Source organism: Crocodylus siamensis, chromosome 2, assembly GCF_052110815.1.
Source record: "Crocodylus siamensis isolate JL-2025a chromosome 2, ASM5211081v1, whole genome shotgun sequence".
Lineage (NCBI taxonomy): Eukaryota > Metazoa > Chordata > Crocodylia > Crocodylidae > Crocodylus > Crocodylus siamensis.
The window spans coordinates 96,977,711-96,989,802 of record NC_143396.1 but is presented as its reverse complement, the minus strand read 5'-3'; the positions used below and the strand labels follow the sequence as shown (position 1 = coordinate 96,989,802).

At 42.7% G+C, this 12,092-nt stretch overlaps 1 protein-coding gene across 1 annotated transcript in view; it reads left to right on the top strand.

Annotated features, from left to right (window-relative positions):
- Positions 1-12,092, top strand: part of DCHS2 (dachsous cadherin-related 2) — a 199,974-nt gene that overhangs the window by 90,301 nt on the left and 97,581 nt on the right. Inside the window, exon 3 of the mRNA XM_090036442.1 lies at positions 7,122-7,353. Within this exon, the coding sequence (XP_089892568.1) occupies positions 7,122-7,353 (232 nt within the window). The remainder of the gene's footprint in view (positions 1-7,121; positions 7,354-12,092) is intronic.

Genomic DNA, 12,092 nt, shown 5'->3' with positions numbered 1-12,092 from the left:
AGCTATCAGTTTCCTCCATGTTTTTGTGTCTGCTCCATTACATATTTGAGCTTGTCTGCCTCTTATATGTATCACGTAGAAGCAGCAGTGGGGAAACAAAAAAACACAAAAAAGTAATTTTGTTGAATTGGCACTTGTGAGCTTTAAATCATCTATGAAGGAGCTCTCACTGATTTAAGTGGGGACAAGATTGACCATAATATTATTGCAATTCGAAAAACTGCAGAAAAATCCAGCATATATTAATTGCAGAGAGAGGAAGGACACTAACTTTCTATTTCAAAGAATCACTAAAGTTACATATCTTAATATGTTTGTCATTGAATGTTAAGGTTAAGGATCCTTCTGTCAGACCTGCGAAGTATACTTTGCTTTGCTCTTATTTTAGTTCCAAAGTTACCTACCCCATCATTGGCTTTCCCAGGTATTTTGTGTTGAAAAAGTCTTACTGCAGAAATAGTCATGAAACTAAAGTTCCTTACACTAAAGGAATGAATCCTGCATGAATAAAGGTTTCAGAGTTTCATAGTTGTGGATTACAATCCACATAGTAATCTTCACAGTTGGTCTTGGAGGGTGTCCTTCATTGCCACACATTATGGGCCTCGGCAGACTGAGAACTGTATATAGTAACATTAACTCTCCATATCTTACATACAATATATGCTTACATGTGCATTTAATTCCAAATTACAACATTAAGCCCAAGGGTTAACAGGATTAATATGTGTAACTATTAGTGCTGTGCAAAGCTTTGGTCCCTGATTCAATTCATAGTTTCATAGTTTCTAGGGTCGGAAGGGACCTGAGCAGATCATCTAGTCCGACCCCCTGCCATGGCAGGAAAGAGTACTGGGGTCAAATGACCCCAGCAAGATGTTCATCCAACCTCCTCTTAAAAACCCCCAGGATAGGAGCCTGCACCACTTCTCTTGGAAGTTGGTTCCAGACCCTAGCCGCCCTGACCGTGAAGTAGTGCCTCCTGATATCTAACCTAAACCTACCCTCTGCCAGTTTGTGACCGTTATTCCTGGTCACTCCTGGAAGTGCTCGTGGGAACAGGGACTCCCCCAATGCCTGCTGATCCCCCCTGACTAGTTTATAACAGGCCACAAGATCCCTCCTCAGCCTTCTCTTTTGGAGGCTGAACAGGTTCAGGTCCCGTAACCTCTCCTCATAGGGCCTGCCCTGTTGTCCCCTGGTCATACGAGTGGCCCTCCTCTGGACCCTCTCCATGCTGTTGACATCCCTCTTGAAGTGTGGCACCCAGAACTGGACGCAGTACTCCAACTGCAGCTTGACCAGTGCTGCATAGAGGGGGAGGATCACCTCTTTGGACCTGCTCGAGATGCATCTGTGGATGCATGACAAGGTGCGGTTGGCCTTCCTGACTGCCTCCCCACACTGCCAGCCCATGTTCATCTGGGAGTCAGTGATGACCCCAAGATCCTTTTCCGCCTCTGTGCTGACAAGAGGGGAGTTCCCTAACCTGTAGGTATGGTGCCGGTTGTTCCTCCCGAGGTGCATCACCTTGCACTTGTCTGTGTTGAAACCCATCCTATTCTTATCCGCCCACCCTTGTAACCTGTCGAGGTCTGATTGTAGCCTGTTGCATCCTTCCAGGGTGCCCACGTCCCCCCACATCTTAGTGTTATCAGCAAATTTGAACAGGGTGCTTTTTACCCCCTCGTCCAAATCACTGATGAAGATGTTGAACAGTGCGGGCCTGAGGACTGAGCCCTGCGGAACCCCACTGCCCACGTCCTTCCAGGTTGAGAAGGACCCATCCACCACCACCCTCTGGGTGCGGCCCTCCAGCCAGTTGGCAACCCATTTGACTGTGTGGGTGTCTATACCACAGCCCCCCAGTTTCTTAATGAGAACGGGGTGAGAGACAGTGTCCAGGAAGATTATATCCACTGCTACCCCTGCATCTAATGATCTGGTGATCTGATCGTAAAAAGCCACCAGGTTGATCTGACAGGACCTGCCACTGATGAACCCGTGTTGGTTGCCTCTAAGCATGCAGTCCCCTGCTGGCCCCTCCTGGAGGAGATTTGTGCCCAATTCGGTGGCCAAGTCTCCAAATCCACTTCAAATCAGAGGACCCTTTAATCTCTCCGAATTGAATCGGAACCTTCTGAATTGATTCAGAAAGATTTGGGAATTTGGACATAGACACAGTTTTAAATGTTTTTTTTACAGATGTCTAGATAGCAGGTGGCTTGTGAATGCTGCAGTGTTGTGGTGTGTGGAACGTAGGCAGCACAGACCCAGAAGTGGACCAGAAGCACTTCCGGTCCACTTCTGGGTCTGCCGGGGAGTGCACTGGGCGGCCGTCCCATGCCCCCCCTGGCTCAGTGACTGTGGCTTCCTGGGTCTAGGGGGGCACCCAGGGTCCCCCTGTGGCTGATTGATGAGCCGTGAGGGCATGCAGGGACCCCCCAGTGCACCCCCTAGTGGACCCAGAAGTGGACTGGAAGTACATCCGGGTTTGCCCCCGAGCATGTGGAGGGCTCCCCCCCAACACGCCTGTGGGATCTTCCATCCACCTCAGCATCATGAGCTGATACCTCGAGGTACATAGAACAAACATTTAAAGCTGTGCCTACCTGAAGTGCTGATTCTCTGAATCAGCATCGAATCTTCTGATTCAGATTCGGCCAAATTGAATCAGGGACAGTGATCCAAGGCAATGAATTGAATCACTGTCCCTGGTTCGGGCTAAATCCAAATCCGAATCGAATAGGGGCTGCTTTACACACCCTTAATAACTATAGTACTGAAAGGTAGCTCCAGGAGAATTCTGTAGCTGGTGATGGCCCTGCATCTTTGCATTCTGTTTTGGAGTTACATTTGCTACTTGGCATGTGCCACAAATCAATCTCTGTTCTTAAGGCTAAGTACAGACTGTCAAAAAGTCTGAAGCTGAATTGATTCAATCTTGAAGGTTAGTTGAAACTGCATAGATTGAACCAATAAGCAAGTGAACAGACATTCATTTTTGATTCAGGAAATACAGCCATATGCCTTCAGTGGCCCTGGCCAGAAGCCAAGGGGCACTAGAGCACACCTCCTTGATTGGCTGCAGCAGACACCTTGGGCCAAAGCTAACCCACCCACCCTGCGAGGCAGGATTTGTAGGGGAGGTTCAAAACATCCTGGGATGCTTGGGGACAGTGAGTTAATTTGAATTTAGAGGGGATCTGGGACAGAAGTTCAAGAAAACAATTTAATCTAAATCAGTTAAGTCTGATACTACATCCATCCAGGTTTATCTTAAACTGGTTTCAGCCATTTTGAAAATGGTTTATGTGCACTGAACTTCTGTTGTGTTACAGATTTGAACTGGTTTCTATTATTATATCTATTTATGTGTATTTCTATCTCTAGCCTAAGAGAACATAAGATTGCAACTTTGCGGAAGGGGGTCCCTGTGTGGAAGGGGATAAATAGGGAAAATGCAATTCTACTGTTACCATTGCAGTGTTCTTTTGTGATCTGGCTCTAAAATAGATGGTTGGGCTGTCAGAAATATCATGATTGTGCAATGTGGAAGATTTAATGTTATAAAAACCATAATTTTTTACATTTACAGTTCCCAGGATTCCTTATTTTAAAATACAGTTTTAACATTGCAGTTCTCTTACCATTCCAAGCATAACAGACTAACATTGTGTTGTCTTTTATTTACTAGTAAGCAACAAAAATGTCTTAATATGATGTAAAAGTTGTAATGTTTTTCGCTATCAAGTAACACAAAAGCCGATAAAAGCATTTCCCTCAGGAAATCTAAATGCTTCAATTATAGGTTGAGATCATGCATGGGAAATTTTAATCCCAAAGGTGTTTTTTAATCCCCCAGAAAGGAGAATATGAAAAAATATTAATGGAAGGCTTGATGTGGGCTTGAAGGGGACTGTGAAAGGAAGCAGAAATTATGCACATGCTCGCTTGTGTGCTATGTTTCTCTCCCTTTTAAAGGTGGGCAAACATGGCTTGTTTTGCTAGTTAATTTTTTTTCTCATTATTTAAACTGAAGCCGTTAAAACACAAAAGAATGTAATCTATATTCTTTTGTTAGTGAAACTCCTATTGAAATTAAAGTGTTTGACATAACTAGCTAATTCTGTTTCATTTTTTCATCATTACAACATTGCCACTTAAAAACAACATATAACACATTTTGACATTTTAAGAAGCAAATAAAGTGTGTCTTTAGGAATTAAAGTCTCAATATGATATTTCATTTTGAAAAAAAAATTACAGTTGACCCAAAAAGAAGCTAAAATGGAAATCCTGGGAGAATCTTAAGTAGTTTTACAATTTTAATAACAAGAAATATAACTATTCTAAATAACACCATAGGTATTTATTAAATTAGCATCTGTCAAAGTAGGAAAAAAATATTTCTATTGGAAGTGCACTGATAACTTCATGTTTTAACATAAATTTAGTTTTAGGAGAAGAAAATTGCCAGTATGGTAATTTCAGTTCTGTGAAAGTCCATTATGTTTGCAGTCTGTTCCACAAATAACAGAATTTCAGAGTCCAACAAGAAGATGATGTTGTCATTAACATGTTTACGTCCCCAAACTTTATATCACTCCATCAAACACAAAAGTAGTTAGAAGATAATTTAGGTTTTGGATAGATATGAAGTTGGAACCAAGGAGACATTAAAGTGAAAATTTAATACAGGTTTTTAGAGACTGTTATTCCACTGCAGAGCAAAATCAAAATAACAGAGACTGTTATTCCACTGCAGAGCAGATTCCTGTTTGAATAACTGGACTGTGCACTGATAGTAGAGTCCATATTTTAAAAAAAATATGATCCCAGAACCACGCATGCAGAAATCTGGAAAGTTGCACTCATACCATGGCCGCATGAGTAAATTTGGGGGTATTAAATATAGCTTTCTACTATACATGTTGGTACTCAACTTGTGTGATAAAGCTCTATAATTATTAGGGCTGTGTGAAATTTCAGTAGCCATTTTGTTTCAGAGGTGTTTCAGCTCATTTCAACGCCCAAAACGCTGAATCCAAAATGAAACAGAAGGTTCCAAAATATCTCTGAAACAAAACGAAACCATCCGAAATATTTCAAAATATTTTAGGGACGCTCCCCCTGGGAATGGTCCAGCACAGCCCCGCAGCTCTCCTTTTAAAGTGTCGGGAGGCTGGGGCCAGGTAGGGCAGCCATGGGGGCTTCTCCCGTGGCTCCCCCCTCTGGGGCAGAGGCAGGCGCAGCCGGAGGAGCTGCAGGAGAATTGCAGCCACCTGGCTGTGCCTGCCTCTTCCCGGCCAATCCAAATCTCTAAAACAGTGTCAAAACTCCAAAACAGATTTGGCCGAATCAAAGCAGAACAGTAATGTGAAACACTGAAATGAATCGCTGTCCTCCAAAATGGCCAAATCCAAAACCGAAATGAAACATAGCTGCTTCACACAGCTCTAATAATTATGTACTCAACTCACAAGCATTTTGTTTATGTAACTTTACAATTCAGGTTTTTTGTGAGTGTGTGCATATGTGTTTGTGTATATAGATGTATATATGTATACTATATATATAGTATATGTTTTAATGTATCAAGCTCCACTGCTCCATGCTTCCCAATATCACAGAATTCACTTAATGTAAAACTGCTCCAGAATCTTAGCTGTCTTCTTAAAAAAAATAGCTTCTATAGATTAAGAAATAACTTTGGAAATGTAAACCAAGCCTAAGTTGATGGAGTGATGTTTTTCTAAGTTTTCTACAAGACAATCACTCTACGAGGCAAATTTTCACTTCTCTTTCAATCTCTCATAATTCTGAAGTCACTTCCCCCCCCACCCCAGGATGTCACAAATACAGTATTGCTATTGAAGTCAGTACTTTGCTGAGCATTATCTTTCTGGGTCCAGCCTTCATTCTCTTTTTGCTCTTCACTTTTCTGTGCAAAGTGGAATTAGTGGCCCCATAATTTATGTCCCAGTACCATTTCCTGATGGTGGCCCCTGGGAGTCTGTCTTGTAGCAAGGGAGTGTAGGGAAGCAAAACCACAGGCTAAATGGAGAACAGCATAGCAGTCCAAGGCTGAGAGTGGGGAAAGGTGATACTGAATCTAGCTACCAGGCCAATCCCCATTCCCAAGTTTACACAGGAGAAGGGAAACCATGGTTCAGGCTGTTGAGCCAAGTTTCCCAGATACCATAGTGGGGAAAAAACCCAAAGTACAAGTTAATTCTATGTATTTTATATTTCCAGCTACAAGTTACAGTTGAATTGCTACCCTTGTGCATGTTCAAACATGTACCTATATGTACAGGACGAAATGGCAGAATTGCTCAAATGCCAATCCTAAAACTGGTGGGGAGATTTTCAGCAAAACAGTTGTTATTGTAAAATACCAATTTATTTAAATTGAATTGTTTTAAGGAAATTTATCAGTGTCTATGTGTGTTTTCTGCTCAAAGTGAGAGAGTACAACCCAGGATAGCTAATTCCTTGTGAGTTAGCAAATAGGCTGCAGGAGACCCAGGGTCAAGTCTCTGCTCTGAATAAGGCAGAAGAAGCACATGGAACCTGGTTTTCCTAGGTGGGTGCTTTGTTAGCGGACTACTGCATATCTAGTTTTTAAGTAAAAATTCTGAGAGGTTTGGTTTCATCCTGATGTCCAGTGGATATTTTTTAAATCTGTAAAGTTTTCACAAGCTAGGGAAACTTTTTTACCAGCTTTACTGCTATCCTGTAGCAGTATAGACAGAATTGACCCCCTACACGAACAGAGCCACTGAAGATTAACCATGAAAGTGTTTTACATTGATCACAAGAGTGTTCACAAGAGTTTCATTCTTAAATCTAATGCCCATACATAAGAGAATAGAACCATAAGTATTGAAATAACCAGCACACTGGAGCTGTATTGAAGATTCTGTTAATTCCTGCAACTCAATTTTCTGGCAGTTGCAGTTACTTTTAATAAATGTTGCATTGTTCACTTAAGTTACAGATTGTTTTATATTCTAGTGATGCATTGCACCAGATCTGCAGGACTGTATTATGTACATTTGTGCAGTGTGTTTATGCAGTGTATTTGTCATTTAATTCATTCTGGTTTATTTCAACAGGGTGGATTAAGTGCCCAAGCTTTTGTTCGCATTGCGATTGAAGACGTCAATGATAATCAACCTATCTTTGACCCAGACACCTATCTGACAAGCATTAGTAGTCATACACCGCCAGGAACAGAAATCATGAATGTCATTGCCACAGACAGGGATTCTGGCATATATGGCAGTGTGACATATGAGCTTGTTCCAGGCAACTTTTCATCCCTTTTCACAGTGGATACTTCTACAGGTACTGTATGTATGTATATAATTCATAGTTTCATAGTTTCCAGGGTCGGAAGGGACCTGAGCAGATCATGTAGTCTGACCCTCTGCCACGGCAGGAAAGAGTACTGGGGTCAAACAACCCCAGCAAGATGTTCATCTAACGTCCACTTAAAACCCACCAGGGTAGGAGCAAGCACCACTTCTCTTGGAAGCTGGTTCCAGATCCTAGCCGCCCTGACCGTGAAGTAGCGCCTCCTGATATCTAGCCTAAACCTACCCTCTGCCAGCTTGTGACCGTTATTCCTGGTCACTCCTGGCAGTGCTCGGGGGAACAGGGACTCCCCCAATGCCTGCTGATCCCCCCTGACTAGTTTATAACAGGCCACAAGATCCCCCCTCAGCCTTCTCTTATGGAGGCTGAACAGGTTCAGGTCCCTGAGCCTCTCCTCATAGGGCCTGCCCTGTTGTCCCCTGATCATGCGAGTGGCCCTCCTCTGGACCCTCTCCATGCTGTCCACATCCCTCTTGAAGTGCGGCACCCAGAACTGGACGCAGTACTCCAACTGCGGCCTGACCAGTGCTGCATAGAGGGGGAGGATCACCTCCTTGGACCTGCTCGAGATGCATCTGTGGATGCATGACAAGGTGCGGTTGGCCTTCCTGACTGCTTCCCCACACTGCCAGCCCATGTTCATCTTGGAGTCAATGATGAGGAGGGGAGTTCCCCAACCTGTAGGAATGGTGCCGGTTGTTCCTCCCCAGTTCAGAAACTACATTGATGCTGCACATCAAATTCCTCTTTGAAAATAATATTCTGTTACATAAGTTACAAGATGGCTTTTTCTCTTTTATTTTTCTTTGTGAGTCTGGTTTTCTGTTGACTGAAAATATGGCATATGCAACGGGATTACATGTCATTTCTCCAGCATTTTCTTTTGGAAACTAGAGTATTTTGCCCACGCAACAGAAGTGTTTTTTGTAGATCTTGAATGCTTAGAATAAAAAATGAAAGGGTTATCCTTGAGAAACATATAATCCCTTTCCCACTCTCTCTTCACTTTCATACTACCACTTCAGATAATTGTTCATGTGCACATTCTCAGTTTGAGCTCTGCATATGCCATGAATCTTGAGCTAGAGACTTTTTGCCCTAGCCATACTCATAGGGTATTCTTTAACTCCATCCCCCTCTTCTGCCCTATACCTAGGGGTCAAAGGGAGATGCACACTTCCTTCTTCTCAGTGCCTGGACAAGAGCTGTAACATTCCTCTTGACTTGTTTGTAAGCTTCCTTAACTTTGAAGGCCATTTTTTCTAGACCTTTTCCCCTTCCCCGCTGTTGCTTCATTTCTTCTCTCCTCCTTTGCTGAGAGAGAAGACAGGAAGTAATAAATAGAAAGGCTTTTGCCTCCGGCCTCTCTGTCACATGACATTTCCCTCCCATCTTATTTTACTGTGCGACAGCGTGCTGCTCTTCAGGGCCTGTTATTCCCTACTGGTCCTCCTCTTCCCTTTCTTTTTTTTCAAAGGGCTAGAAGCTATTTTCTTTAGTTTGTTTTACTTTTTGCCAGTATAGCTATTTATTTTCTCAACAATGGTTTCTTTCTGCTCACTGAGACTTCACTGCATTCAGTTAGCATCAAAAGAGCCGTGGCCTACTATTTGTATACAATCAAGCCTTTCCAAAACTTTATGCAACTATTTGTTTCCCTATCCAAGTGCATGATGGGGTGCATGGAACTATGCTGCCCAGATGGAGGTGGCCCTGTGATATTAGCTGATTTCACAGCAACTCAGGCCATAGTCTCCAAAAGCCACAGAATGGGTCCATAAATGACATTTGCAGGGGAGCTACCCAGAACTCAATATATACCTTTTCTAAACTTTACATGATTGCAAAAACCTCCAGACCAGATGTTGCATGTGATAAGGTCATCCATCAGTCACTGTTTCCCTAGGGAATTCTGAGACCTGCCTGCAAGCGTATGTGGGTGTTGCTTTTGAGTCACACACAGTAAGGATGTGAATATAGACGATTGCTTGGGGGGCGGGGGGAGAGGTTACTTACCATAAACTGGAATTCTTCAAGATGTGCCATCCATGTGCATATTTACATCCCACTCTCTTTTACCTTTTTTTTCAAGAATCACATTGTATAGGACTGCAGGATTGAGAGGAAACTAAGGTGCAGACTGTGCGCACTGATGTTTATCTTATCAGGGCATTGGCCTACAACAGGGCAGTAACTCATCTGGCCCCACAGGCTGGATAAGGGGTTTAGGCTGGTTTGTGGGGGGATCAGACCCACAGAATTCACTTGCTAGAGCCAGTGGACAGGGCCAGTCTGGTATGGGCAGCTCACGTAGTGCATGCCCCAGAGCAGTCCTGTAATGCTGTGTGCAGCATGTGCTGGTTTTGACCCAGGTCACACTTGAAGCTGGCACAGTGTGAACACTGCTTGCAGTACCCATCCTGGACTGGCTCTGCACACCGATTCCAGCATGCAGGGAGAGTCTGTGGGCCTCATCTATCCCCAGAGCCAGCATGAAGGCCTAGTCTGGCATGGGTGCTGCACACCAGGCGGGCTCCATGTGCACATGCAGTGTGTGGGGCTAGGGCTAGCATGTCTATCATGGCTGGAGTGCATCATGGAGTCAGTAGACTTACAGGCTTGAATACTAGGGCTCTGTGAGCCAGATACAGCCCAGGGGCTGAATCTTTATCACTGCTGACCTACAAGGAATTGCTAAGGCAAAAAATCATTGGTCTCAGCTCCTGTTGTGCACTCCCAGTACAGAGAACATGCTATGAATGATGCAGCTCAAGGGTCTAATTATTCATAAATAATTTCTGCGCCTTTCTTTTAAATAAGGTCTCATCCTTAATTCTTTATTACCTTAAATTGTGTGGGAGAATTTTGCTAGTATTCTGACAGTTCTCTGCTGCTCATCTATCTCCCTACTTACTTGACTCTCTTGCCTTTTCTATTCCTTACTTCCTGACATGACTGGTTTCCTCATTTTGTCTTAAGGGAAAAGTTAGGTGGTACTGGATCGCTCATGGAGTTGGAGCAGAGGCAAAGAGGCAATTTTGATAGACGCAAATAAGTCAGTATAAACTACATATAAGAAGGCCTCAACAAAATGTGCATCTTACAGACCTTTCTTTTCACCCACTGCCAAAACAGCAGCCCTGCTAATCTTTAAACCCTGTACTCCATCAGTCCCTAGTAGTTTAGACATCAAGGGCATGTGCTTTGAGTACGTTAGTCTTTCTGACTGAAATTATCTACTTCTAATATTAGAAAAAATAAACTAGAGCTACAAATCAACTTGAAAGCTATCATATGCATGCTACTCTGATTACGTCCTGATCAGAACTATCACTTGTTGATAATTTGCTGTTTAAGATTAATTAGCTTTGACACAAGAGATTATTCCATGTTTTAGTAATTTGCTGTGCTGGTGAGAAAGAGAGAGTATTTGCTGTTTGGTACAGAAATCATCATAAAGTTCTGTTCTCCCCGAATGATGTCTATTTTCACCTTGTTACCCCAAAATATTTTGATGAACAGAACAAACTAATCTTTTTAGGAAGTTGCCTTGCTTACCTTGGCCATATTCTAATTCATTTTAACTGCAAATCTTAAGTGCCTGTCAAATCAGATTCTCTAGGGAATAACTGATGCCAAAAATATATAGGTCAGTCCGTAACTGGGGAACAGGATCTCCACACATTTTTAACTGATTATTTCAAAACTGAATCAATAGACTTGTCAGGGAGACAAGCCATGGGTGTGTAACCCATGTAGGTCACTCAGGAAGAATTGGCTTTGCAGCATTCCTTTCTTGAAAGGGGTTTTCCCTAGACTAGTGGCCCTTTGGCTTGATTTTCTTCCATTGTTGGCAGTTTGTATAAGGTGGATGTTGTCTTCAATTATGAGGAACACTTACATCATTATTGAACTGTCATGAAAGTTTATCAAACAGGGACCGAATTCTTAATGAAGTTGCCTACAGTCATTGTTACTGGCATTTCTAGATGAGAAAAGCATTTAAGTTGAAGACACTGTTCCCAACACTATAGCACTTGGAATCTGATTGAATTTAATCAGATCTCCAGGATAATTTATGAGATCTGGATGAATTTTATTTTAACTTACTAATATTAATGATGCTGTGTCTCTTTTTTTGGTAAAGAACACCCTTTTTTCTTTTATATCCTTTTCACGTGCTTATAGCTAATTACTGGCAAAATGAAATTGTTTATTAGCTTTTGGCTATCTCTAAATAAAAATAGTCACTATGAGTGCTAGTTTATCCCCCAGAAGCTCTGCCATCTTCCTGTTTGACGTTCCAGTGGAAGCTGTTCAATACTGAGAAACGGAAGCAAATTATCTGACTCTGTGACAGCATCAAGAGATTTTCCTTCTCTTCTTCCTCACTGTCTGAGAGAGAGGAAGATGGTCTGTTGCTGTTTTTTCCTTTCTCTAAGGCTGTCTTCTGTACCTCAGATTATGGGGGAATTGCTGAGAACATTGAGCCTATCTTTCTGATGTTCTGATCTAAAAGCATTCCTGATAACCTTATCTCTGAAGTTGTGTGGTAGACATAAGCCATGCCTACACAAAAGTGTTTCTCTGTTCAGTCCCATCCTCATAGTGCCATGGGCAGGCTGGTTAGGTTAGGGTCAGTGTCACTGAGGAATGCTATCGAGTCCAGTTGAAGTGATGCGTGGCTCCACTTCTGCCTACGGATACAG